The sequence below is a fragment of the Amblyomma americanum genome, chromosome 5 (assembly GCF_052857255.1).
Source record: "Amblyomma americanum isolate KBUSLIRL-KWMA chromosome 5, ASM5285725v1, whole genome shotgun sequence".
Taxonomy (NCBI): domain Eukaryota; kingdom Metazoa; phylum Arthropoda; class Arachnida; order Ixodida; family Ixodidae; genus Amblyomma; species Amblyomma americanum.
Genome location: NC_135501.1, coordinates 159,900,193 through 159,926,548, shown reverse-complemented (window position 1 = coordinate 159,926,548; position 26,356 = coordinate 159,900,193). Strand labels below are relative to the sequence as shown.

Genomic DNA, 26,356 nt, shown 5'->3' with positions numbered 1-26,356 from the left:
GAAAATGAATATTGGTATTTGGGGAAAGGAAATGGCGCAGTATTTGTCTCACATCTCGCCGGACACCTGAACCGCGGCGTAAGGAAAGGGATAAAGGAGGGAGATAAGAAAGGAAGAAAGAGGTGTGGTAGTGGAGGGCTCCGGAATAATTTTGACCACCCGGGGATCTTTAACGTGCACTGACATCGCATAGCATGACAGAGCTTTGCGTTTCGCCTCCATTGAAACGCGGCCGCCGCGGTCGGGTTCACACCCTGGTACTCCGGATCAGTAGTCGAGCACTAAATATAAAATAACAACAAAGCTAATGAAACAGAAAAATGTTACTTGCGATGCGAAATAAACAAATAAACTATCAGTGCGAAAACAATTCAGAACCAAAATAACCGTCTTCCTATAGGCTATTACACAGAATACAAAACAAAGACAGCGCATTGCAATAAAATTTAGTTATCCAATAATAAAAAGCACATACACAACGCCTTTAAGTCTTCTATTGCAGCGAAAGAAAAATTTTTAAATTTAAATTTTCAAACTTGAATAACATGTATATGAGTGTAAAAAAATAATGCCCATCAGAAAATTAATTCTATCTCGCAGTCGTTTATGTGATACATATCAAAGGGCAACTGCGAACACAGTTTGCAATTCGCTACCTAATTTAAAATATAGAGAGCGTTCATATTTAACGGTTTTCGGATAATTTCAAGAACAGGGTAGATGCCAAGATCATGGCAATAACTTTTAGCGTTGCTGACGCTGGTGTAATCATACTCATTCAGCTGGCTTCGACTGCAGATTTCCAGCCCGCAAGTACTAAGAAAGAAACAGCTTAGACGTCAGCAATGCGTAAGCTGTTACGTAAGTAGCGGCGACTGCGAGTTGTTGTGGTGTTTGCAGCGCCAATAGACACGCCGCTGCCAATTGTAGCTTGTTACCGTTCATAGAAGCATCTCCGGGGGCGACGGCTTGACAGCGGGTCATCGCTGTTGCACCGAGGACTAGCGTATTGCTTGCATCACGCAACCCAGATGCGACTGTAGGTCTCACTATTTAACATGCCCTGCATACGTACCGCGGCGAGGAAGACTCATACTTGGACCTGTAGAAAGAGGTCCATTTCTACAGGTTCCAGCTGTGTCGTTGGCCGAAAAACGTGTCGTCGAAAAAGTAAGTAGTTTTTGAGTGAAACCACTCCTGCCGTCATAAGTGTATCGCACGGGGCTTTGGCCAAGGAACTCGATTTCTTGACACCCAACGCGTAAAGACTAATACTTAACCATGGGATATGTAAACCGTATATTCGCCTTTTGGCTGCATGCATGCATTTCGCGCTCCATGGAAAAGTGACGATAGAATCACTTTAGTAACATCTCTCCACAATCTTTTTGTGCGGGTGTGCCACGAAGAAAGAAACGCTCGAATTTTTGTAGAGAATTTATAGTAACTGAAAGCGGCGTGTATATAAGTTCTTGATAGTTTGAGTGTTCATCAGAAAGAAGAAATCAATTCTACCGCTTAGAAAGCGGAGTTGCTTGTAATCCAATCAGATAAATATGACGCTGCCGTCACTGAGTCATGAAAGTCGTCAAGAAAATTGTGGCCTCATGGGATATTGAGGAAAATGGATCTACAGTTGCCTGTAAGAGAGAGCTGCGCCCCGTTTCCGAAATTACTGCGTCATCGTAATACACCCGCTATAAAAATAGTGCTTTAAATGGAGGCCAACAAAAGCAGTTGGCGAACGCAGAAGAGAGCCTGATGTCGAAGTGCTTCTTATTTGTGCTCTTAGAAGCATCAATAGCAGTTTGTCGTTCTAAAGCGGCAGCGCGCAGAATTTTGCACAGGGCTTTTATATTGAATGTTGGCTCCATAAAAAGTTCCGGCGGTCATGTGTCTCGCGTGTACTATGTAAAAAAAAAAACAATAAGGTTGCCGAACGAGGAGAGCTGACGGTTACTAATCATCGAATATGCAATAGTACCACTTTGCAACGTCTTCGGTCCAACGCTTGAAGGCCCTTAATATTTCGTGGCACGCAGCGTCCCCGTTAGAGAGTTTTATCATAGTGTTTCGCGTACTGTTGCGCAAGCGCGGTTAGGTTAGGTTAGGTTAGGTGCAGCGCAACAGCCGCTGGCGCATGGCCTGTGTGGCATGGGCCTGCGCTACCACCTTTTGGCTACGCTTACACTCACTAGTGGCAAAATAATTGCATTAAAAGCAGTGAGCGCGACGAAAAACTTGTGGTACAAGCTCACAGCAGTGCAGAGTGCACGAGTAACTTGAACACGGGGGCGCATGGTTATCCCTGTCTCAATGGTGAGAATATAGTCCTGAGTCAGAGTTATAAGTATCCTGAGGTGGTTTGTTGTTTTGCACTTTTTAATATTTCTTTAGAGGTTCCTCATTTCGTTTTTAGATCCATTTCGAGCCTCTGGCATGTCTTTTTGTCCGTCTGGCCTGGTTGCCCAAGCACCGCTGGCACAAACGGTGGCCTAGTGGTTTCAGCATGAGCCTCGCATGCGGGAGGTGTGGGTTTCGATCATCAATGAAACCCAACAATGAAAAGCTTAGGAATTGGGTCCTTGACCGTTGGGCGAAGCTGCTTTTGCGGGACAAAAAATCATAATCACATGATCATCATTATTATAACGGCTGCCTAATGGAAAAATGCCAAAACGACGACGAACCTACCTAGACAATACTACCTGTTACTGACAACTGAAGTTTCTAGAAAGCGCAGTTATTGCTTTCTCTTTCTTCTCAGGGTTATTACTGCCGTTTTCTGCCCTTATTTATTTTACTGCAGTGTTTAAGCCATATTTGTGCGCTGTTATCTTTTTTGCATTCTCTTGAGAGGTGGTCTGAGCTCCGGGCCCATCTTTGGGTTTTCTGTTACAGTATTCCCTCTGAGTTTTCTCCTTGCCAGAGTTTTTCGAGCCGTATATTGTATTTTTGTTAAAACTGTTATCTGAGGCGGCAGTAGCTGGTAGTGGTGATAATATGGACAGATGATGTTCTGTGTAGTACATACGCATCACCGCCTGTTTATATATATTCTTCATTGGTATCAAATAGTCAGTTGGAGGCCTGATGTACATACTGTCCGGTCTCTTTTGTCCGTCTATTTTTTCGTTCGTTAAATTAACAAGTTACCGCTTTGAAATGTTTTCAGTTTCTTTCGAATACCGTTTCCCACACCGTATTACACCGTATTGTTCTTTCCGGTGTCCAAATTTGTCTACACGTTACATGACACACGTTCGCACGACTAGCTGAACACTGGCGATGAAATCCAAGCGTAGGACCTCAGAATTAATGAGGGAATTTTTTTTTTCTTAATGCACGGGCAAAGCTAATTCAGCAAAAAAAAAATCGCGTCTTAAGCGCGAACACAGAAAGGAAACGCACCCCGCCTAATTGCCCCCACTCCGGATGTTTACCAAGGGGCGTTTTCTTACGGCAAACAGCTTCGCGTTTCGAGTCCACGCTTTTCATGTGTTTCAGAAGTACAGCGGATGGGGCGTTTTCGAACTCTTAATTGAGAGTGTAACGGGTGACATTATCTGCTGGTCAGGGGAATGATCGCAACGCCTGGTGGCTGGCTTATCGGCGGAAGGCAGCTGTTCCCGGCGTTTTATAAATCGCCAATCTCTGCCTGGATTCGTACATTCCTACAAGGCGCCTAGCCCCAGCCAGCTGTATTTTCTTCCGAAGACCGCTGAACCACTTGAACGTGTTCCTAGTCCTCAGTGGCCAAAAAAGTGAGTAGTACAGTAGATATGCGCTCATCTCATCATTGTGGAGCATATTTTTTTACGTTCATTACGTTAAATGCACGTTTTCAAATTACGATGAGAATAAGAAGGCTGACCTAGGCACTCATTTGTAAGCACCATGTGTAGTCAAGCAGGTTTTATTGATTTTATGGTTGAGTCTGGCCATTAGTAGCCAGCAGAAAAGTCTTCAAGAAATTCCTGTGTATTGTAGCTTTTGAGAGACTTTGGTAGTCATTCCTGGCGCTACGAGAAACACATAAAATGTAATAAACGGTTTAAGGCAAGCCCGAAGTATTAAACAGCCACGTTTATAGAGAGTCCATGATTTTGACCAGCTTCGTTGGTTGCTTATCTGTACCTTGTAATTATCTCCACAATATCTTAAGATTCCTGGAAACACTTAGAAAACACAGATGTTGCCACAATGTCAACTCCCTCTCCCCCCCCCCTCCCACACACACACATGCACGTGTCTCGCTAGGCTCTTTGCCGCGGTACAATGTACTGATTTCAGTCGGGAGTAGCCGTCGAGTAGTGGACACCGATCCTGATAATGCACGAACCTGTTTGGCAGAGGCAGGCAGTGTCTAGGTGAAGTAGCTCTAACCTCGTTTCCAGAAGGCAAAAGTAAAACAAAGCATGAGACAAACGCATGAATAGGCCGGTCCAATGTAGGCTGTTTGTTCTTCGAACAAATTATTCCAGCGGGAACGGGCAGTCCTTAAGCGAAGACGCCAAGACGTAAAGGGATGTACATAAGAAGGAAAAACAGGTAACATGATATTATGCGCACTTCATGGCCATTCATTATTCTCAGAGAGCCGCTATAGTGGCTCAGTGGTTATGGTATTCGGCTGATGAACTAAAAGGTGTGAGTTCGAACCCTGCCGTGGCGGTCGGATTTCAGTGGTAGCAAAATACTAGAGGTCTGTGTGCTCTGGGACTCCTGTGCACATAAAAGATCCCCAGTTGGTCGAAATTACTCGAAGCCCTTCGCTACGGCACCCGCATAGCCTGAGTCGCTTTGGGACGTTATTACCCCATAAAACCAGTTCATCCTTTTATAAATATTAGAAAAAAATCATGGTTTGATCTTATTTGATATGACGCTTTGAAGGGTGACAATGTAGGCATCAGTGCAGCATTTACATCGAAGATTGAAGGTGCGAAGTACGTTTCCTATTGATTTATACACTTTAGGTCACAGTCTAGTGATATTAAGGAAGTGTCAGTGGGTTAAGCAATTTCAGCTCAAGGACGTATCAGCAAATACCAGACGACCGTAGACTGCAACCTGAATCTGCTCTACACATGAATTGTGCAACTGAGCGATCACTGCCTGGGTGCCTCGGCATGCAACCGCACCTTCTATGGCTAATGCAGTGTATAATAAAAGGTACCCAAAGAAACAATACACTATCTGTGTGGAACCACAAGGCAACTCAGTTCATTTCGGCAGCGACCAGAACTTGCGTTTTTGTTGCGTTTGCTCTCGCAGAATTTCAAAGGTACATATTATTCTTCTTGACTATCTTGTTTCATATCTTCCAGATAGCTATCCAGATCGTTCAAAGAGTTGGCAGGTATAATACGAACGGCAAAGATGACAGTTCGCTTCCGGCGGAGTGAGCAAAAAAATGCTATATTTTTTTCATTGTGTTTTGTTTTCATTAAAGAAAATGAAGGTTGTAAGAATTTTGTTTAACATTATGTTCAGGCTAGAATTAAGATTGTACTGCACTTCTAAATTGGAAATTAAGTTGTGGTAAAACCTTACGGTTTCCTCATGTCCCTTAAAGATTGGTCGACCATGCAGTCTGTTCACACCGGCATATAGACTCCGTTTTGCGTAAACGGTGTTACTTCATCGTATTTCGAAACGCATTGTGCGAAACCCAACAAGACCTTGCAATGTCGTCATACTCAGTGCGCACGCATATCGTTCTGCAGCTATCACTAGGTAATGCTGATGACAGAGGTTTGGTACAACTGTCTTCATATTTTGATTTCAAGTCTGATAACAAGCCATTTGCTGCTCATCCTCTGATGTCTGAAGCCTACTCGAATCACACTGCAGGTCACAAAGCAACATGGCGTTTGTGAAACTTCTGGCTGCAGCTGTTCTCATGGCTCTTGCGGTTGCAGCGGGTGCATTCAGTACAAGAGGTAAGCCAAAGTGCTATTACTTTCCTTTTGCAATAAAAAAAGCCCAGATTTACATGTACTATAGCGGGCGACAGGAAACGACAGATGAACTTCTTGGCGTATTCTCGTACTCTCGACGATAGTGTAAACAAAGTGTAATTACAATCAATTACACCTATTTTGCTTTGGTCAGCAATATATTTTTAGCTACCGCAAAACAGGGACACTGGGATGAATATGAAATGAATGCTTCGTAGAATTCCGAAGTTATTGGACAACTTTTCAGCTGCCAGAAAACTGTGGAATATTGTGAAGTATTTTAGGAAAATATTGCAGAAAAAAGCTCATTCTTCCCATGTGTAGCAAAAGATTGCTTTAAAAGTTTGTTTATCGCTCGCATCAAGTAGTTAAGACTGCAATAAAAAACTAACGAGGCACGTTTTGACGATAGCAAAAACGTTAATAGGAAATAATTGAAGCATGCCAAGAGAGATCCGCGGTTATATTTATTCTTGTAAAATCTCAGCATATATGAAAAAATTGTGTTCATAAACAACTTCCCTTTGAAAACTTTGCTTGTCCATTGTTTTGGGGGTATGAGAACACTTCCGAGTTTGATTAAAAATAAGGCGCGTCTTTTTTGATGACTAAGAGGTATTATATCGACTTTCGTCGAGTATTGTACAGACAATAACAGAGTTGTTGTCCTTCAGAACTGTTCAAGGGGTGTCGGTACATAATATAATGCCGTTACTTAAGTGTTCTTCTATGCATATTTGCATTCTAATGAGAGGGAATTAGAGCTTCAGAGAAAAACATTCTAGATCACATTCTTTATTGTGTTTGGCGATTGTAATATACTCATTCTAAATACGGTGCGCCGCTTAGTGCAGATCTGTACGCTGCACACAGAAAACTATCCGAATAGGAGGAAATGGCTTGTCGCGTAGCGCGCTCCAGAGAGGGCGGTTGAATGTTGCTGAAAAAGGTACCTTTTCTAAATCACTTTTAAATCAGGAAGTATGTAAGGATTTCTCAAGAAGTAAAGAGCTACCACATTCTAAACGAGGGTTTATTTGCGAGTAAATGTCCCGCTCACCAAGAAGTGAGCTGAGCAAATAACGCAAATATCTTATGGTTATTTGCAGTGGAATATAGAGTACATTTCACAAGCATGTATTATTTTGTTTTAAGTAAACTTAAGAGGAATCTTCAGGAGATATTATTCTTACTCTAAGATGGGCCTTATGACGCGCAGGGTTGTGCATTTGACTTTATGAGGGTAGTGCGTCGCAGTACTTCCATGCAAGCCTAATTTTATAGGTTTGTGTTTCAGAATAAATGCATCAAGGAAATTGCGTGACTGATTTCAAACCAGATTTTTTTTAACGCAAAACATTCTAGGGATGTGTCCGCCAGCTGTCTTCGCATGTTCACACACGAGCTAAGCCTTGGCCCCTGTTGGGAATAAATCAGTGTCTTCGTCAAATATACACGTTATTCTGTCGACGGCTCCCACATTGGTTCAGCGGTTATGGCGCTCGGCTGCTGCCCCGAAAGACGCGGCTTCCATCCCGGCCGCGGCTGTCGCATTCTGATGGAGGCCAAATGCTAGAGGCACGCGTGTATTGTGCGAAGCCATTGCATGTTGAAGTACCCCAGGTGGTGGAAATTCCTGGAGCCCTTCACTACGGCGTCCCTCGTAGCCTGAGTCGCATTAAGACGTTTAATGTCCATGAACCACAAACCATGTCATTCTATCGCTGGTAGCAAGGCAGGACGTCAAAGGAGAGCCCTCGTTTTCCTCTTTGGCATACAGGTTTTCTTGATTTCGAAGTTTTGCTTCGCGCCTCAAAAAATATTTCTCTGAAATGCTTTTAGCTTCCCATGAAATCGAATTTGAAGTCTATTAAATTTTAACGAACGTAAATAAGCCGATGCACTTCGCGGAATTTCAATCTTCATGTGGTTTTTATCATATACTAGAACTCGCCTCTGTATTTTGAGTTTAACCTCTCGAAAGAATAGTAAATGCTAAACCACAACGTGCTGAGGGACACGCAAGGAGCTACTCTAAAAAAGTTACAAACTAATCAGAAAATGCTGTTTGTAACTTACAAAATGGCAGCGCTATCACTGTGCAAATCGAGATAAGTGTTAAATACCCCGACGTCGAAATCATTTTTAAGCCCAAAGAATCTCACGGAATCTCCTACTGGCTTATAGCATAAATTGCTCAGATTGACGCAGCTACGCAAAATATCGAAGCACCCTTACAGCCGCAGTCCATTTTGTCTTTGTTTTGGACACGTCCTCAGCATAGGAATCAAAAATTCACGGGAAAATAAATTTACAGGAACTCTATTCCTAGCTCCTTTCTGCCGCTTGGACACGTTCGTAATGCCACTTCTCTAGAACTTGTTTGCTGGCTAATGAATTACTTAAGCGCTACTGACCACATCTACAAATTCATAATACATCTTCGCTCAGCTTTGACAACTCCACTGCTGTAGCCTAATTTACAAAGCAAGCACCGGTTCCAGGTTAGTTTAAATACCAACTCGCCGCCGCGGTGGATGAGTGGATATGGCGCTCGGCTGCCGGCCCGAAAGACGCGGGTTCGATCCCGGCCTGGCGGACGAATTTCTATGGAGGCCAAATTCTAGAGGCCCGTGTACTGTGCGATGTCAGTTCACGTTAAAGAACCCCAGGTGGTCGAAATTTCCGGAGCCCTTCACTACGGCGTCTCTCATAGCTTGAGTTGCTTTGGGACGTTAAACCCCTATAAACCAAACTTTAAAAGCCAACTTTAAGATGAGCACCGTGGCATCTTGTCAGCGCATGTAAGAACTTGAAAACAGACGTGAAACAAAATGCTTATATTTGTAGTGGCGAATGAGTTTTTTTTCTTTTCAGGAGGGAATTGTGACACGCCGGACATTGATCTCGACGGCGAAGTAGACAAACTGCTGGAGAAGTTGCCAAAAGCCCACCCTCTGGGGATCCGTCAAGGCTTCAGTTCTGTATTTGCTGGCCTGGAAATCGGCGATGTGACCGTCACCGGTATGAACAAAATTGAGCGATCAGGACCAGTCGTTCCTTACTGCAAGAATGGCTCAAGCATAGTCCAGGTGGATCTGATCAACCCGGCCGCGGTGCAATTCACCATGCCCTGGAAGACATGCGCCGGACAAAATGGCAATATCCACCTGAGCGCGGACCTCTCGCGGTTCACTATGGATCTGAGCGTTGCCAACGAGGAAAGCAGCGGGGAGTACCTGTCCATGGGCAACGACTTTTCTCCGTTGCCGGTGATGACATACAACGTCAACTTCGTTGTGGAGGGCCTGGGTCGACCCGGCAACATTGCTAGCGGTGTTTTGAGCAAGCTCTTCCCATCGGTGTTTTTGGAAGTGTGGATTCAAGCTTTCTTCTGGAGTCTCCGTGGAGTACTGGATTCTGCCCTGCAGCAAAACAATGAAGTCTTTTAACTGTGCTCCTGGTCAGCTCGTTCTAAGAAGCGGCTCAGAGCTAGCACAGCATAATGCGGGGGATCACCTGCCTGGCTCAGGAACAGTGGGGAAGTCTACGGAGGCAGGATAACCTTGTACCAATAAAAATCTTCCGTTATCTATGACGTCTACGCCATGTTATGTCGCTACCTACGCGGCGAAAGGTGTATTTAAAAGAACGAATACATCCGATGCAAAGATTCCTTAACGGCTATATTTTATTTCTCTCACCGTTTCCATGTACCAGTATGAAATATACAGGCCTCCACAAACCCTTCAGAAGTTCCAAAGACATTAATGTTGCTGTTCAACTTTCATCGTCCCCTCGCGGCGCTTACAGTGACGCTGGGAGTAGACGCACCTGTGCCAACCTCGCCGAGTCTTCAGAAATGCCGCCTATGAAAAAATTAGAGGGGACACTTAATTTTCGCCTTAACTCTATGACGCGATAGCGTAATGGGCAAATTTCCATATAAGCAGAATTGATCATTCTCTACTTTACAGTCGTAGATCCGAGTACTCCTACCACTTCTGGAGCAGTGTTAAACGATCCGTCACTGCTCTGCGATAGGACGTGCTGCCATCGGTGGGCTTTGTGTAAACCGGTTGTTCCTCCCAAGCGAACAATCATTAACATAACTGTCACGGTGCCACGGTGGGTAGTTGCTCGTGATCCAGTGATTAAGTTGTAATGGCGCCACAAGATCGCATGACCTATGTTTCCAACCGCCCTCCTAGGTTGCTTCTCTAGGAATTTTTTGTGGATTTTTTGCTCACGCTCAGCGACCCTGACGAGGCAGACGCCAACAATGCCGACGGTGACTGTGGTCATTCTGTGATACTGGCTTATTAACGCTTTGGCATTAGAAACGATAGAACAACGCAGTGAAGCAGCCATAAAAAGATGTAAACAATATAAGGGAGAAAAAAACGTTTTTGCATGAAAAGCGTTGCCGTACTAAAAAGTTCTTGCGGCCACCAAAATGGTGTGGTCGCGTGTGAGTTTACCCATTGGTTCCGTGTGTCCAAATGGAATAGAAAGAAGCTAGCTAAATTATTCACGCGTTAAAGCCACCACATGTGGGCGACATTCCAATGCAAAAGCGAAGCAAGACAACGTTTTTCAGAAAACAGCAGATGTATCCTCAAGCTGTCATCTGCGTTGATCAGGGTGTTTTCTAGTTATTGTTCCTTTTAATCTCAAAGCAGCGCAATACACAGGACAAAGAGGAAGAAACAAGTGACGACACGAGCGCGTCCTGTGTATCGCGCTGCTTAAGGATTAATCCGTTCCAACTTGCCCAGTTTTCTGTTCCTTTTATTGCCCAAAATAAAAAAAAAACATCAGAAAAATCTGCGCCCCAACATTTTTCTTCCTTATATACGTGCATTGAAAACCTACCACCGATATAATGCTATCGACTTAAAATTTCACAAAACAGAATATCACCCATTAGCGACAATTGGTATCTTGTCTATTTCGTGCTGCTTTCCGAGTTTTGTGGCCGAACAAACCGAAGGCCTTGAAGATGTTGGACGCCCTAGAGATTTATTACACAAAAAAATCTCGCTGTTTTTTCCTACGATTATGTGTTGGAAAACGAGGGGACGAATTGCTGCATGTGAATTCAACACGCGCATCCTCACGTCCGTTTTGTTAACGCAGCTATTCACTTGGGCATTTTGACTTGGGCGCTCTGGCTGATGAAAACATGTGGACACCAATATTTGTACCGAAGTTGCATGTCGTAATGAAGAAAAAACTTGAGAATGGTGTTTTACAAACTTCTGGCAATTGGTAATAATAGGCCAATGGCAATACGCGACAAAGTTTCTACCAGTGGTGACCAAACGACAGGTTTAAAGTTAATAAGCGATGTAATTTTATGCCGTTAATTCGCTGATATGCAGAATAACTAAACAACAGTATTACATTATTATTAAGCCCATTGAATGAATATTTTGCTAACACTTAATGCCACATATGGCTTGAGAAGATGAAGCGCAAAAAAAAGGAGGGCACAAAGCAGATGGGACGAAACGATATGCGCTATACATTTGCAACTCTTCCTTGAATTGCATGAGCGGTTAAAGATGTAGCCACGATGAGAGGATTGATGAATTGAGATGAGGAGAAACAGGTACACGAACACGCGCGTGAGGAGAAATAACGAAAAGAAAGCTGGCGCCTGGGTCAGTTTCTTAATGAATAAACTAGAAATAACTTTAATTTTCAAGAATAATCGGCAATGCTGTATGCTTTCTCATATACATATTTTTTCCTCCTCCACCAACCCTCCAGTCTCACAGCATTACTATGCAGTTTTCTGTAATATAAGAATTCAGTCAAAAGTAGCAATTAGCACATGTCATATTATTCGCTCCCTTGTGTGATGACCATTTTAGTGCTTCGCCTTGAGCTTCATGAAAGTCAGGAGAGACATTAATATTGGCGATATATTGCGCAGAGCCACAATATCGGCTGTGCGTCCTTCAGAGAATGTATACTCAGATAGATTGCAGATGCTTTTTTGCCACCCACTTAAGTACGTAGGTTGGGCACTGGCGTTTTGATTGATCCTGCCGCTCCACTTCCTGAAGCAACTTTAGACAGGAATATTATTGATTATGGCGATCATAAACCAGTCATATTTCATGAACCACCACAGTGTCCTTGTCGTTCAAGCGTCTGATCACTTATGACGCTCCAGGTTTCCAAATTACAACCTTTCAAAGAAATGCGCATTAGTTTAGAATGACGTAATTCGTGGCAAAACGATCAAATTGATTCCCCATTTAAACATCTTAGAGTATAAAAGTTTGCAGTACTACTCGAGCAATACCAGCGCTAATTTTTTATGCACATGTGCGCGCATATCCTAAGGTGCATGCCGTGAACAGAAGTGTACCTCGAAGGCAGTACGCGTTGAACATCACGTCGCTTAAAGATCGCGGTGCATCAACTTATGCAGCGATCACGTTACGTGTCTACTTCGACCTAGGCGCACGTAGAAACTGACGCGAGAAATTAACATGGAGACTCGTATAATGCACACTGCAGACGTAACGCCGCGGAGATAAGGAACTAGCAAGCATATCCTGGGTGTGCATGTTTATCGCCGCGCGGGCAAAGTGCCATGTATTCACCATTGCCGAACCTTGGCATTTTATTGCCTGGCATACTCTCAACCAGGCATCTGTATGCCCCTTCTTCTGTGACAAGACAGCTGCTCATTGGTCAGGTTTGTGTTAGCAGTGGCGTCGCCACAAATTTTGTTCAAGAGGGGCTCATGCTGCACCGTGGCCTCCTGCTCATAGAATTTGTAGAGGGATCAAATACATTAATCATAATTGCCATTGCAAATGGTATTGATTATTATATGCTGCAAACAAAGTCTTGAACGCTAAGCGCTGTCTAGACAAGTAAAATATCTACTTTTCATAAAATAATATCTTCGTGTGTCCGAAACACTGCGGCAGAAACAACTGATTTCAATTCTTCCATCTTTTTTGTCTATTTCGTAAGTAAAGAAAACGTCTCATGAATTCCAAAACTACATCAGTTGCAAACCGTCAAGGTAAGGCATGTCCCTGCTGTGAATAATCAAGTTGAGGACAAATATTTTAACGAATCTTTCTCATCCAAGAATCTTGTTTACAATTTTATACATAAGCAATGGCCAGGAAAAAATCTCAGTGACGCTGTCCTTCGTTCGAATGTATTGCTCGGGCGCAGCTGTCACCACTCGAATATTGTAACTGATCGCCCCTGAACTTTATTCGCAACAAAGAACCCACATAAAAAGCAGTAGTTCTGCAAAATATACCTTAGAAATGTGAAGATACAATGGAATATCACAAATGCGAAGAAAGCTTGAGAAAGGGCAAAAAAAACGTCGCTGGGAACAAAGTTCACTGCGTGCATACACGAAACACGGCAAGAAGATATTTAAATATACGTATATTCTCTAATAATTCTACATACCTAAGTTAAAGTTGCTATATATACAAATTCAAAGGAGTCAAATAAACATGTTGCTCAATCACAGATAGCAACCTTTACGCATAGAAAGACAGACTCTCCTGAGAGAACAAAACTATGATCGCCGAAATCGGGATATATATTTGGTCCATGCGGTGGTCGCGAAAGCACCACATGGATAGAATAATGAAGGAAGAATGCAGAAATCAATAAGGAAATGTGTATTTTATCTGCCTTCAAAGTGGTAACAAACATTCTGTCCAGAAAATTAAAGATGAGTAATGGTGTGCTTCAAAAAGGACGAAAAAGCAGGTAGCTAAAAAACGAAAGAAAACAACAAATGAAAGCCACAGGTGATGCGACACGTTGAATTACCCAATATCCAAGAGTGTTTGTTGAGAAACACCGTTTTCGCCAGGGTTTCAGAGAGTAATGTCGGTGAAATTGGCTATTGATGTCCTCGTAATTTTCGTATTCGCATGATAATCTTCCTCATGATGCTGTTACAATAGAAAGTTAAATTTTCTGCGGTTCTAGGGCCCATTCACACTTGAGAGTCGCAGAAGTCACGGAACCAGCAGTCGCCTGCTACTGCACCGCAGCTCGAGAACACCAATGTTCACACTTGCAAGGGCGACCTGCAGGTCGCCTTCTCGTTCGATTCTTGTTTGAAATGAGAACTCTTGGGAATGACGCCGTTCCCGTGTTTTCCAGAGTTTCGTCTGCTTTGGCCGCGCCTACTGCGCACGCGCTTGGCCCTCGAAAGCGCTCTCATACCTCGATATTAGCAATGTACTGCGACGACCTGAGCGAAAAGGACAATATAGCGGCAATGTGCACCGCGGCCGTTCAAGCGGCCTGCCAGCCAGCGTGGATGCCGGCGACTAGCGTCACAAAAATGCTCTAGTATCTTGCTTGTTCGCGTTCACACCATGCTCTGGGAAGTAGAAATTCAAAAATGAATCAGTTTTGAGGGTCGTTGGCGAATACCGAGCTGCTGGATACAAGCAAATTTCTGCTCACAGCCGCTTTGCTGCAACTGCCCAATGCGGCTAGATCTCCTGGCGTCCGCTTTCTCCGCTGCTGAAGGCGTCGCGGAACTGAGCACATTTTTATATGATCATGAGATGGGGTTCACAATAAATCTGTGACGAGAGTAGCATCTTGATTGCAGCGCTGGTCAGTTCTGAAACGCCCTGAGCTGCGGCATCGATGTGAAACCGGCTATGTTTACCGACGACTAGGACAGCCAAGGAGCAGATAGCGCAGTTCATTGCTCGGTGCACCCGCGAGCGGCGTCGTTGCCGAAAGTTCGGCTCGCTCGCTTAATGGTTCAGCGGTTTGCGACTCGCAGTCGGGAGGCTGCAAGAGAGAGAAGCATTATTGTCACAAAGAAAATGGTAATCTTCTTGGGTGACTTCAGCCGTTCAAGGTGGCCAGCAGTTTAAGTCTGTCGGCGACATCCTGCACTTTTGCCGTGGCCCGGTACTGAACGTCCGGGTGCGGGCTGGCGAGAACAGCTTCCCATTTTTCAAGCGTAGGAGACGTGACCGGATCTGCTGGAGGTGGATCCTACGTGCAGTTGGAGAGGCTGCAGTATCGAGCAGTGAGCGACTGGCTCGCGACTGTCGTTTTGCAACCAACGCGGCCGTTTGCGCCTGTAGCTTTTCGACCGAAACGGTCGCGCGACCTCTGCAACTCTCAAGTGTGAATGGGCTCTTAAAGGCTAATGAATACTCATACGCTTTTCTAATTACGCAATTATGGTCCTGAAGGAACAGGGCCTTTTACTGCAATTGGTTTTGCTGCTTCGCTAAGTAAAGGGCAATGTTTATGAAAAGTTTATATAGATAAAGTTTCGGAATTGAAATCCATGCTCTCCGTGGATTCCGCGGCCGCCGCGAGGTGCCGCGACGAGCGTCCTCGTCATCGAAACGCCCTTGGAACTGTGTGCTCAGATGGGGCTCTCTTGCATTATGAGACTCCAGGTGCATCGGCGTTAATTTCCACGAAATCCAGCTCGAGTTCGCTCTGTTCGCGCCGAAATGCCTTTTCGAGTGTGAGAAACACATTGTAGACAAAATCCAGCAAGCTTTCTAGCGCCGGTGTTTGTTTTCGTCGGCGCTGCATAACAGTACGGACAAATTTCGATGGGGGCTGAGGACCCATAAGCCGCCCCCCCTGGCTATGCCCCTGTGTATTAGATACGCTTTTACGCATCGCCCAGTAATCGACATCTTATTCTTAACAGCAAATCTTGGCCTTGGATGTTGGTTATGCTCGGACAGGAATCCAGCGGTGTGGTTATGGCATTCCGGCCATAACCAATATGCTGCAAGCATCTTTAATTTAATTTGTCCTCGGTTTTAAGAGAAAGACGAGGACAGTGTTACGGCAGACTAAGCTTCTAGACGTTCTAGGCCGTGAAAGTTCTTTCGCCCTTTGGCGGAGCGATTATAGAGGCCAACAACCACAGAAATGATGATCGCATCGTTCTCCCTCGTGTTCCAACTGGTAACCTGGTCACTTACTCTGTTTACCTGAAGGCGCATTTGCCATCTCGGGATTTCTGGGATGTCCTTCAAGGGTGTGAAGAGTTGTAAAGCTCAGCTTACAGAGCAATACAAGAAGTCACAAGTCTAAGTGATGACTTGCAGATCGGCGAAATAAAAGGTGAGGTTGTTGTAATGTGGATGGTTTTTGTGGCATCAGGGGCCCGATATTCAGACAGATAAAAATTATTCGTTTCTGACTTCCTGAACGTGCTGGTGACCTTTCTAATTTGTGGCACTATAAGTGTATGAGATGGTAACATAAATGTCTGGAGAAAACTAGAAAGTCGTGGATATTTGGCAGATAAAGCTCCAAAAACAGGATGCTACTGTTTCCTGCTGAACGGGTTGATGTATGTGACAGTACACCCAAGCCAAGCCAATCTACAAATCTTGAATGACAGTAATAGGTCATAAAACAGCACCCGTATTGCAAAGTACATAAAGGAAGCGGAAGTCAGTCGTTTCTCGGCGATGTACACTCTACCTTCAATTCACAATGATCTACATCTCATGAGAATGATAATCTCCTCGGTCTGAAAAGCAAAGGGCATTAATTGTGACAATTCATCCTTTGAATAAGAAGGAGGAGGAGGAAACCACTTTGTTAAGTCGCCTGCAGAACGGCACCATGACTAAATGGCGCCGTGCCGCGGGCCCTGACGCCTTCCCAGCGGGTGGCCTCTACTCAAGTCTAGCGCGTGTTACTTCGGCGGTCGGTCACCCTGAGGGGCAACGTTCCGTCGGTGTCTCTCGGCCTTTATCTGTCAAGAGCCGCCGAGACCTGCTGGACGGCCCAGATTTGGATCTCGAGGTACGAGAATTCGACCGCAGCCGCAAGTCGCGGCGGAATCGTTGTACTTGTCGAAACTTCGTCGGGGATTTTGCTGCAATCCGATAGGTGGCTGTTTCGAATGCAGTCGCCAATGAGGTTTGAGATACCTATTTTGTTCTTCCTTTGAATAAAAAAAATCAAATCATGTAAGCCTAATTAATTGCATATTGGGCAAAGCACGGTATATATAGGGAAAAGCACGGCGACGCACTGTACGCTTCTAAAGTTCATCAAAGGCTTATAATACGGAGCTCTGGTGGTCGGTAAAATAGGCAATGGCACGCGAAGTTCTTGGATGCCCACTGTAGTCTCATTCGTAACATCTTAGGAGTAGCCAGTGCAATCGCTCTAACCAAGTCGGCCCTAGTGGTCGATTCGCAAGGTGATGAGGGCTGTTGTCGTCGCTGGGCCGGTTGTTTCTGAGCAGCTTCTCACCGGACACCACAATCGCTGCCATTGCGAATACGTACAGGGCACTTTCCCGCCAAACACAACCATAGCTTTCCCAGAACGCCACTACAAACAAGGAAAAAACGACCCTCACATAGAGTGTGCGAGGCAGAAGCAACGGGCACTTTCTTGCCCTGCCACGGCTGAGGACACGTTTAAAATGCGACCAACTGTCAGGCTACTGAATGCCTAAGCGGCGGAATAAAAAAAAAACACGCATAACTTCTGCGAGTGAACGCTGCATCTCTTCTTCATGGTCCCGATGGCTCGGGCCAGCCGCCCAGTTTTCCAAGCTCTTGGTCTTCAAAAGCAACGTGTTTCCCGGCTGTCCATGAATACTTATCCTGATGCGCCTGCATAAAGGCTTTTTTTTCCTTTGTGGTTTTACTCTCCTTTTCTGTGTGCTTTGAATAAACGCTAAGTTGCGAGTAAGCGCCTGTGTTGTCTAGTCTTCCTTGCCCTGAGTGCGCTTTATTTTTTAATGGTCCTCCGCTAGCGCTGAGATTGAGGTGAAGGTAGAAGCAATGCCTGGGTTTAACAGCAGCGCCTCCCGTGGCTCCGCAATTTGTAGCGCATCTAATGGTGACTAGCATAGTGCTTTACAGTGGAGTAAAATCCACGCGAATTTCAGGGGGCTACATGGCTCTCCAGCCCCCCACCCCGACCTAACAAGTTCCAGATACGGGTACAGACAAAGCCGCCGCCGTCAGCAGAAGCCGCGCTGACCGGGGTGATAAAGAAAATTGGAGAATAGACGGAAGAAGGCTCGCAAACGTTCCCTAACGAAGGGTCATTGCCGTGCAGCTATAATCCCCATGCTCACAGTTAAATGCGACGAATTGTGCCCAAATGTTTCGTGCTCGGCGCTTTCCACTTGAATAGAATGGTATCTTCGCCTGCGTTCCTGGCTAAAAAAAGTTGACTAATTGAAGACACTTTCCATTTCCATACAAACGCCAGTATAGTGCTAGAGCCTTAGGCTGTGGTGTACGCAATAGCCAAACCAGTTCAGAGTGGCATCACCTCATTGAAAGCTTGCAGCCGCTGCAGAGAATGACTTACTGTTCATCCTTCATCATTTCTAACTTGAAACTTCAGACTTCAGACTTCATGTCTCGACATTACACTGTGTGGCCAGAAAGGTCATTGATGCGGCAAGATAAATTGTGAGCTTATTCAGTAATTAAAATGGCACTTATCCAGAACAGTTGTTATATTTTGTATATATGCAATGTTTATAAGTCCCAGTTTCGGAGAGTTCTACTACTCAATATATAACACTGAACGAAGAGTCATGGCCATGATACTCTGCACAACGATATTTTGGAAAGTATTCTGGGCGCACTTTTCCAATGCTGCACTTGAGTTGACTTAACATTTATTTTCCACCCGGCTGTCTGAACAAGTAGTAAGCGCTATTCACCGCTACTCAATCCTGACTGCGTTTCAGTGGCAATGGCGGCCTCGCTATCGCCATCATACTTAAGATTAGAGCACAAACGCTTGGAAAGATTTACCTTCAAGCAATATACATTTGAACCCTTCAAAATCGTCCAATTGTTCAAGAGGCAGTGGAGCTGCCTTTGAAAAGTTGCACTTCCAAGCGCCGTGGCCTCAGTGATAGGAATATATAGTGGACACTGTAAATTAAGCCCGCTTGCTGATGGTTACGCTTGTCTCAAAGTTCAGAATAAAATACTGAAGCGTAGTTATACTTATCCTCAGATGAATTGTTTCTTTTATGACGTTTTTCACATTTTTTTTAATTGTTCCTATTTTCGCATTTAGATTAATTTCTACCCTCTAGTATGAGTTTTTTGTTCGTCTGGCCTGGTTGCCGAAATGTCGCCGACAGAAGCGGTGGCCTAGTGATTCCAGCATGCGCCTCGCACGTGTGATGTGCGGGGTTCGATCCCTACTGCCGCAAGGTACCAAACAAGCTTTTTCTGGCCTGGCGCGTGTAAACGTTTTACGAAATGGGAATTCCACCACATCATGGGGCCTGGGGATGTTGGCCTAAGCCGCCTTTGCGCACAAAAAATTCATAATGACATCAGCATCAATATCAATTGAGCTGCTGCTCAATACCAAAAAGTCCATAAATACGAGCAACCAACCGAGAAAGTAAAACCGGTTATTGACACTGAAGTTCCGGGTAAGCACAGTAATTGCTCTCTCTTTTCTTATGAGCTTTCGACTATCGTTTTTTTATCTCCATTTTTCTCTTTTGTTTGTGTCATATCTGTGCACTGGTTTTATTCTTCGTTTCCATGAAAGGTGTTCCGATCTCAGGGAGCACAATTGGGTCTTTCTTTACATTCTTCTTCCTTCTGGATGCGCTTGTCTTCATTTCCAATGATTTTTGAGGCGAAAGTCAGATGCCTCCAGATTTTTATCACGTTTCACTTGTTAAAATGATTCATTGAGGCCACAGTATCCGGTTTAGATGAAGGTGGGGTTAGATGTTATCTATGTATTAAATATGTTTCACCATCTCTGTATAGATATTCTTTATTCGTAAGAAATTCTCAGTTGCAGTCCTCATGGATATCTTGTCCGCGGCCAGTCTAAACATATATTTTTCCCGCTAGTTAGAATGAGAAAGTTACTCTTTGAAATATTCTTCGCTCATCGTGTGCACCATTGCCCACCATTTTCTTATTGTGTTGTGTTGTGTTTTATGGCACATAGGACTATTTTCTTATGTTGTATCGTTCTTTCTTTTGTGAAAATTTCTCTTCACATTCATGTGAGCTGTCGGTTAACCCTTGTTGAATATTGACACTAATAACTGATGTTAACTCCTCAAAAACGCTCACAGGTTACGCTCACCCTTAATCTTTATCCAAAAGTATGGCTAGAACTAGTGTAGTTAAGGGGAGACTCGGGTCTTGAAATAATTAGAAAATGCGAAAATTTTCATTTCAAAAAATGGCATATTCGGGAACAGTACATTCTAAACTTCATGGCTAAAACTTTCAAGGTTCGAATTCGACCTCCAAATACTTAAATATCTATATTTCGTGGTTACGAAGGCAGGAGTTGGTGATTTTGGAGCGAATTGCGGCATTGCTCCGGTCCAGTCTATTTGCACGACCGTGTCCCAGACGGCCGCCATGGTGGTTTTGTTTGAAAGGCAAGGCCCCTTTCCCACTACCTGATATTACTCACTGCTGTGGAATAATTATGGAACGAATGCATTCGGTTGTTTTCTGAGGCCTCTACAACAACCTCCGAATGGCTGCGATTTTCTCAGCTTCGTGTTTTTTGCAACCATGGGTGTAGCCTTACTAAGTTTTTATTCCGTTTTTATGGTGCACTATAAATTAATCTTATACTGTTGAATTCAGAAAGAAGCAAACTGTGGAGCTATGCTGTTTTTGTTTGACTGAGTCAAACATTTCAAATTCTGTGAACACCAATGTCTCCTAACTATACTTCATAATTACGGTGCGACAAAATTTAAGATTTTTATTGATGATAGACTTCATCAACAATGTAATTAGTATAACTCTAGATTGAAGGCTTTCGGCAACAGCCATATTTCAAATGAAACCAAAAACTGCAGAAAGAAAGTGCATAGATGAACCGTAAAAATTTAACCAATTAGGATTCAGTTATTTTCCCGTAATCTGATAAATAATTCAGATATTGTGGAAATAATTATATTTTTGAAAACAGAAAAAAGAAACTCGTATACGAATCAAATATCATTACGCTACTTTATTAATAAAATCGCTCATTTCAATACCCATGTCTCCTCTTAAGAATCCATGGCGTGTTTGCGAGAGCCAATAAAAACAACCTATCCTGCCTAATTGTTTCCACTCCGGGTGTTGATCAAGGAGCGTTTTCTTCCGGCAAACAGCTTCGAGCTTCGAGTCCATGTTTTTCCCGTTTTTCAGAGGTACGGCGGATGGGGCGTTTTCTACCTCTTAATTGAGGGTGTAACGGGTGACATTATCTGCGGATGACGGGAATGATCGCAACGCCTGGTGGCTGGCTTATCAGCGGAAGGCAGCGGTTCATGGCGTTTCATAACTCGCCAATCTCGGCCTGAATTCGTACATTCCTACAAGGCGCCTGGACCCTGCAAGCTATATTTCCTTCCGATGACCGCTGAACCATTTGAGCGATTCGCTAGTTGTGAGCGGCCAAAAAAGACAGTAGTAAGGTAAGTATGCGCTGATCTGATCATAGTGGAGCAGATTTTTTTACTTTTATGATGTTTAATATGTTTTCGTATTGCAATGAGAACACGAAGGCTGACCTAGGGCTCTGATCTAGTAAGCTGGATGTGCAATCAACCAGGTTTTATTGATTGTATGGTTTTGTCTTGTCAATCTCTAGAAGTCAAACATAAGTCCTTTCGGCAATTGGTCGCCAGCTGAAAAGCCCTCAAAAATTCCTGAGCTTTGCAGCCTTTGGGAGAGTCTTATAGTCATTCTTGGCTCTTTTGAAACACTTAGCTGGTAATGAACGGTTTAAAGGAAGGTACAACTTAACCGAGCAAGCACAAAGTATTGAACAGCCACCTCTACAGAAGGTAAATGATCTTGACCAGCTCCGTTGGTTGCATATCTGTCCCTTGTAATGATCTCCACAAGGTCTTAAGATTGTTGGAAACACTTGAAAAGCACAGATGTTGCAACAATGACAAGTCCCCACCCCCCCCCCCCCCCCCCCACACACACACACTTGTCTCGGTACAATGTGCTGATTTCAGTCGGCAGTAGCCGTCGAGTAGAGCACACCGATCCTGATGATGCACGAACATGTCTGGCAGAGGCATTTAGTGTCTAGGTGAAGTAGCTCCAACCTCGTTTTCAGAAGGCAAAAGTAAAACAAAGCATGAGACAAACGCTTGAATAGGCCCGTCCAATGTATGCTGTTGTTCAAACAAATTATTCCAGCGGAAACGGACAGTGCTTAGGCGAAGAGGCAAATACGTAAAGGTATGTACATAAGAACGAAAAACAGGTAACAGATGAAATTATGCGCAATTCATAGCCATACATTATTCCCGAAAAGCTGCTGTGGTGGCTTAGTGGTTATGGTACTCGTCTGGTGAACAAAAAGCTGCGAGTTCGAACCCGGCCGTGGCGGTCGGATTTCAATGAAACCGAAATGCTTGAGGTCCGTGTGTTCTGGGCACTGGGTCCGTGTGCACATAAATGATCCCGAGGCGGTCGAAATTACCCGAAGCCCTTCACTACGGCACCCGCATAGCGTGAATTGCTTTGCGATGTTAATACCTCATAACACCAGTCCATCCTTGTATAAATATTTAAAAAAAATGGCCAGGCTTAGCTTGGTTAAGCCAAGAATGCGTTGCATATCTCGATGGAGTTCCGTGCTGCTCCCTTGACTCGATAGGCTATTGACTCGATCGCCATTGAAACTGTCCGTGCAGCAGCGCTCGATCGCCTTTGAGTCGATAGACTATCGGTTCGAGGGCCCTCGAAATGCCCGTGTGACAGGGGTATAAGACTGTCCCGGCGAAGGAGCGCAGGTCTTTTATACATATGCCGTGACGTCAATCATAGCGCCGCGCCCCTAGCGGGAGGAGCGGGAGTCAGGTGGTGGCTGCGGCCGCGCGCGACCGCGCCAGTTGGGGCCCAGCTTTTCCTCCGTGACGTCATGCGCCGGCGCAGCGCCCCTAGCAGGAGGAGCGGGAGTCAGGTGGTGGCTGCGGCCGCGCGCGACCGCGCGAGTTGGGGCCCAGCTTTTCCTCCGGCTGTCGTGACGTCACGCCACGTGGTTTGGTGGCTGCCCGGCCGCGCCCATGGGCTGAACTGAGTGATTGCAATATGCAACGCATAAAAATTATGGTTTGATCTTATTTGCCATGATCCTTTGAAGGGGGACACTGTGGGCATAAATACAGCATTTACATCGAAGATTAAATTTGAGAAGTGGATTTCTTATTGACTCCACACTTCACGTCACAGCCTAGGGAGATTGAGGAAGTTTCGAGGGATTTAGAAAGACCAGCTCAAGGAGGCGTCAATAAAGACCATTCGACCGTAGGCTACAACCTAAATCTGCTCTGGGCACGAATTAATTGAGCGATCACTGCCTGAAAGCACCGGCATGCAACCGCAGCTTGTATGGCCAATGAGTGCATAATCAAATGTGATTAAAGAAAAATATTCTCTCTCCAGGCACCGCACGGCAAGTCACTTTATTTCGGCAATGACCAGCGCTTGCGATTTTGTTGCGTATGAGTGCGCAGAATTTCAAAGATCTATATTATTTTTCTTTATTTCCCTCTTTCGGCTTGTCCTGAAACTTATACGCATATATGAAAGAATAGGCATGTGTTATACAAGCGGCAGACATTGCAGTTTGCTATATATATATATATATATATATATATATATATATATATATATATATATATATATATATATATATATATATATATAAAGGGAGCCAACAGTCAGCGAAACCAAGGTGCATAGGGGAACGAATATCGCGTCAGGACGCGATATTCGGAGGTCGTGGGTTCGGATCCCACCGGCGGCATGGTTGTTTATTCTGCTGCTTTATAAGTAATTTTCTTTAAGCGATTTATTAATCTAAGTATTATTATCCCACTGATAAGCATAACACATTAAAAAAAAAATTAACGTTCCCCTATGCACCTCGGTTTCTGTGACTGTTGGCTCCCTTCATAAATTTGTCAAACGGGCCCCTCAGTTCCTTTAACTTGTCTGCTGATATATATATATATATATATATATATATATATATATATATATATATATATATATATATATATATATATATATATATATATATATATATATGGTCATGAAGGCCATAAATGTGCTTACGTGACTGTTCAACGCTAAAAAAACATCAGGAGTTATCTTCTTATACGTATGTAAAGTCGCCGAACTCAAGCCCATTTTTATATAACCTTAACGCGTAAGTGGCGTTATCATACTTCTTGTTCAAGGGTAAGGACAGAACCAGGTTTTCTCTGGATAGTTCGGTCACATCACAAATTATGTGAATCTCTGCGGAGTAAGCCGTCACTGCTTAATATAAACACGATACGGTGAACTTGACGATTTAGAGAACAAAGCCGATCAATGCTACTTTTCGACATGACAAAATACAAAGAACGTGGTAACACAAACTTTACATTCAGGCCAAAATATGATAATACCTCAAGTTCTCAAACGTAAACTTATTTTTCATTAAACAATACGGCTCCCTTAGATCCATTGATGAATGTTTGTAGTAAAAGATGATATATCAGGCATAGCGTTGGTACCGGCAAACCGTCGCAGTCTTGTGTTAATCGTGTGACATCGTAACTCGAAACGAAGTGTCCTTAACACAGCAAGACCGAACACTTTTCTCAGTTTCAGAGCTCAAGCATATTGCTCTGCAGGTATTAGGTGGGCATGCTGATGACAAAATTTAGTGCCAAAATTATTTTTATAAAACTAGCGCTTTTGAAGGGCACACAAAAATATTGTCACGTGGTGGTGACGTTGAAGAACACAGTAGCTATACTGTGAAAGACAAAACTAACTTTTATTGGGCGAACCTGTGCCCACAAAACAGGCTAAACTTACAGCACAACGGTAGCGGCGAACACGGTCGGCGATCGTCGAAAATTTGATCCGCGGGTCAAGAGCGTCGACTGTTATATAGCAGCCGTCGAAAGCTCCAGACTAATCGTTGGGACTCGCGTGCCTTCCACAAAGTTCTACACCATTCGCGTCAGGCGATGAAATCAGATAACATAAGGTTCGTCTACAACAGACAGCGAATAGAAGCATCCATGACTTGCCAGAAACTTTGGATAGATGCAGGCACATCCCGCGCTGTGCGATAACACTGGTTAGGCGGCGAAACGTGGTCGCCCGATAAAGATAAGTACGCGTGTCATTACACCCCCTCTTGAAAAGCATGGACCCGATGCTGCAAACAAACGAAATATAAAGAAAAGCACTCGTAGCAAAGAAAACAACAAAAATAAGGAAGTTAGTCAGTGTCCGTAAAAGGGTTTAAGGCGCACCACGTGGACCACTTCAGATCGTGCGCGGCGCCGCTGTGAATGCGAAATGCCGTCTGGCACTACCCTACCTCATAGTCCAGTGAGCCACTACGTCGAATGACCTTGTAAGGTCCGAAATAGCGTCGCAATAATTTCTCACTCAGTCCTCGTCGGCGTATTGGGGTCCAAAACGGTCGCCGGGCTGGTACTCGACGAAGCGTTGTCGCAGGTTGTAGTGTCGGCTGTCGGTACGCTGCTGGTTCTTGATCCGTAGGCGGGCGAGCTGTCGAGCTTCTTCGGCGCGCTGGAAATAGGTAGCGACGTCAAGATTTTCCTCGTCAGTGTCGTGCGGCAGCATGGCGTCGAGCGTCGTCGTCGGGTTCCTGCCGTAAACCAGCTTAAATGGCGTGATCTCTGTTGTTTCTTGCACTGCCGTGTTGTAAGCGAATGTTACGTACGGCAGGACCGCACCCATGTCTTGTGCTCGACGTCGACGTACATTGCTAGCATGTCGGCGAGGGTCTTGTTCAGGCGCTCCGTGAGACCATTCGTCTGCGGATGGTAGGCAGTGGTCCTCCTGTGACTTGTCTGGCTGTATTGCAGAATGGCTTGCGTGAGCTCTGCTGTAAAAGCCGTTCCTCTGTCGGTGATGAGGACTTCTGGAGCCCCATGTCGCAGCAGGTTGTTCTTGACGAAAACTTTCGCCACTTCGGCTGCGCTGCCTTTCGACAAAGCTTTAGTTTCAGCGAAGCGGGTGAGATAGTCCATCGCCACGACGATCCACTTATTTCCGAAAGTTGATGTCGGAAACGGTCCCAACAAGTCCATCCCGATCTGTTGAAAAGGTCGGTAAGGAGGCTTGATCGGCTGTAGTGATCCCGCTGGCCTTGTCGGTAGTGTCTCGCGTCGCTGACAGTCTCGGCATGTCTTGACGTAACGGGCGACATCGGCGGTTAGGTGCGGCCAGTAATATCTTTCTTGTATCCTTGATAACGTCCGGGCGAAATCGAGGTGCCCAGCGGTCGGATCGTCCTGTAGGGCGGGCTGTACTTCTGGACGCAGCGCCGACGGAACAACAGGAAGA

The 26,356-nt window shown here is 44.6% G+C and overlaps 1 protein-coding gene across 2 annotated transcripts; it reads left to right on the top strand.

The window, feature by feature from the left end:
* Nucleotides 1–1,034: 1,034 nt before the first annotated feature.
* LOC144132862 (uncharacterized) lies at nucleotides 1,035–9,639 on the top strand. Of its 2 annotated transcripts, XM_077665570.1 has the most exons (4): nucleotides 1,082–1,170; nucleotides 3,578–3,764; nucleotides 5,857–5,945; nucleotides 8,841–9,639. In XM_077665570.1, the coding sequence occupies exons 3-4, from the start codon at nucleotides 5,870–5,872 to the stop codon at nucleotides 9,413–9,415; spliced, it is 651 nt and encodes a 216-aa protein (XP_077521696.1). In that variant the 5' UTR covers nucleotides 1,082–1,170; nucleotides 3,578–3,764; nucleotides 5,857–5,869; the 3' UTR covers nucleotides 9,416–9,639. The 2 variants fall into 2 exon arrangements, with proteins under 2 accessions (XP_077521697.1, XP_077521696.1); XM_077665571.1 differs by lacking the exon at nucleotides 3,578–3,764 and having other exon boundaries at nucleotides 1,035–1,170.
* Nucleotides 9,640–26,356: the final 16,717 nt, after the last annotated feature.